The sequence below is a fragment of the Penaeus monodon genome, chromosome 33, assembly GCF_015228065.2.
Source record: "Penaeus monodon isolate SGIC_2016 chromosome 33, NSTDA_Pmon_1, whole genome shotgun sequence".
In the NCBI taxonomy this organism is placed as follows: Eukaryota; Metazoa; Arthropoda; class Malacostraca; order Decapoda; family Penaeidae; genus Penaeus; species Penaeus monodon.
In genome coordinates, this window is record NC_051418.1 from 18,074,130 (window position 1) to 18,074,429 (window position 300).

Below are 300 nucleotides of genomic sequence, written 5' to 3' on the forward strand. Positions count from 1 at the left end.
CCCTCTGCACATAGTGGTAAAAAAAGACGGCTCCAGTCGTCCTTGTGGTGACTACAGACGCCTCAATATGCTTACAGAAGCAGACCACTACCCACTGCCTAACATCGCTGATGTCACTTCCTTCATCCAAGGCACCAAGATTTTTTCCAAGTTTGATCTACTGAAGGGGTACTACCAAGTACCAATGCACCCAGAAGACATCCCCAAAACTGCCGTCCCACGCTCTTTGGTACTTACACTTTCAACAACATCCTCATCTTCTCCTCCAAGTGTCGTGGATAAGATACGCATGATCTCGTA

General features: G+C 47.3%; 2 protein-coding genes across 2 annotated transcripts in view; one reads left to right on the forward strand and one right to left on the reverse strand.

The window, feature by feature from the left end:
• LOC119593895 overlaps positions 1 to 300 on the reverse strand; it is a gene marked incomplete at its 3' end in the record, with an annotated part of 37,072 nt that overhangs the window by 28,007 nt on the left and 8,765 nt on the right.
• Positions 1 to 300, forward strand: part of LOC119594287 — a 9,871-nt gene that overhangs the window by 898 nt on the left and 8,673 nt on the right. Inside the window, exon 3 of the mRNA XM_037943349.1 lies at positions 15 to 297. Within this exon, the coding sequence (XP_037799277.1) occupies positions 15 to 297 (283 nt within the window). The remainder of the gene's footprint in view (positions 1 to 14; positions 298 to 300) is intronic.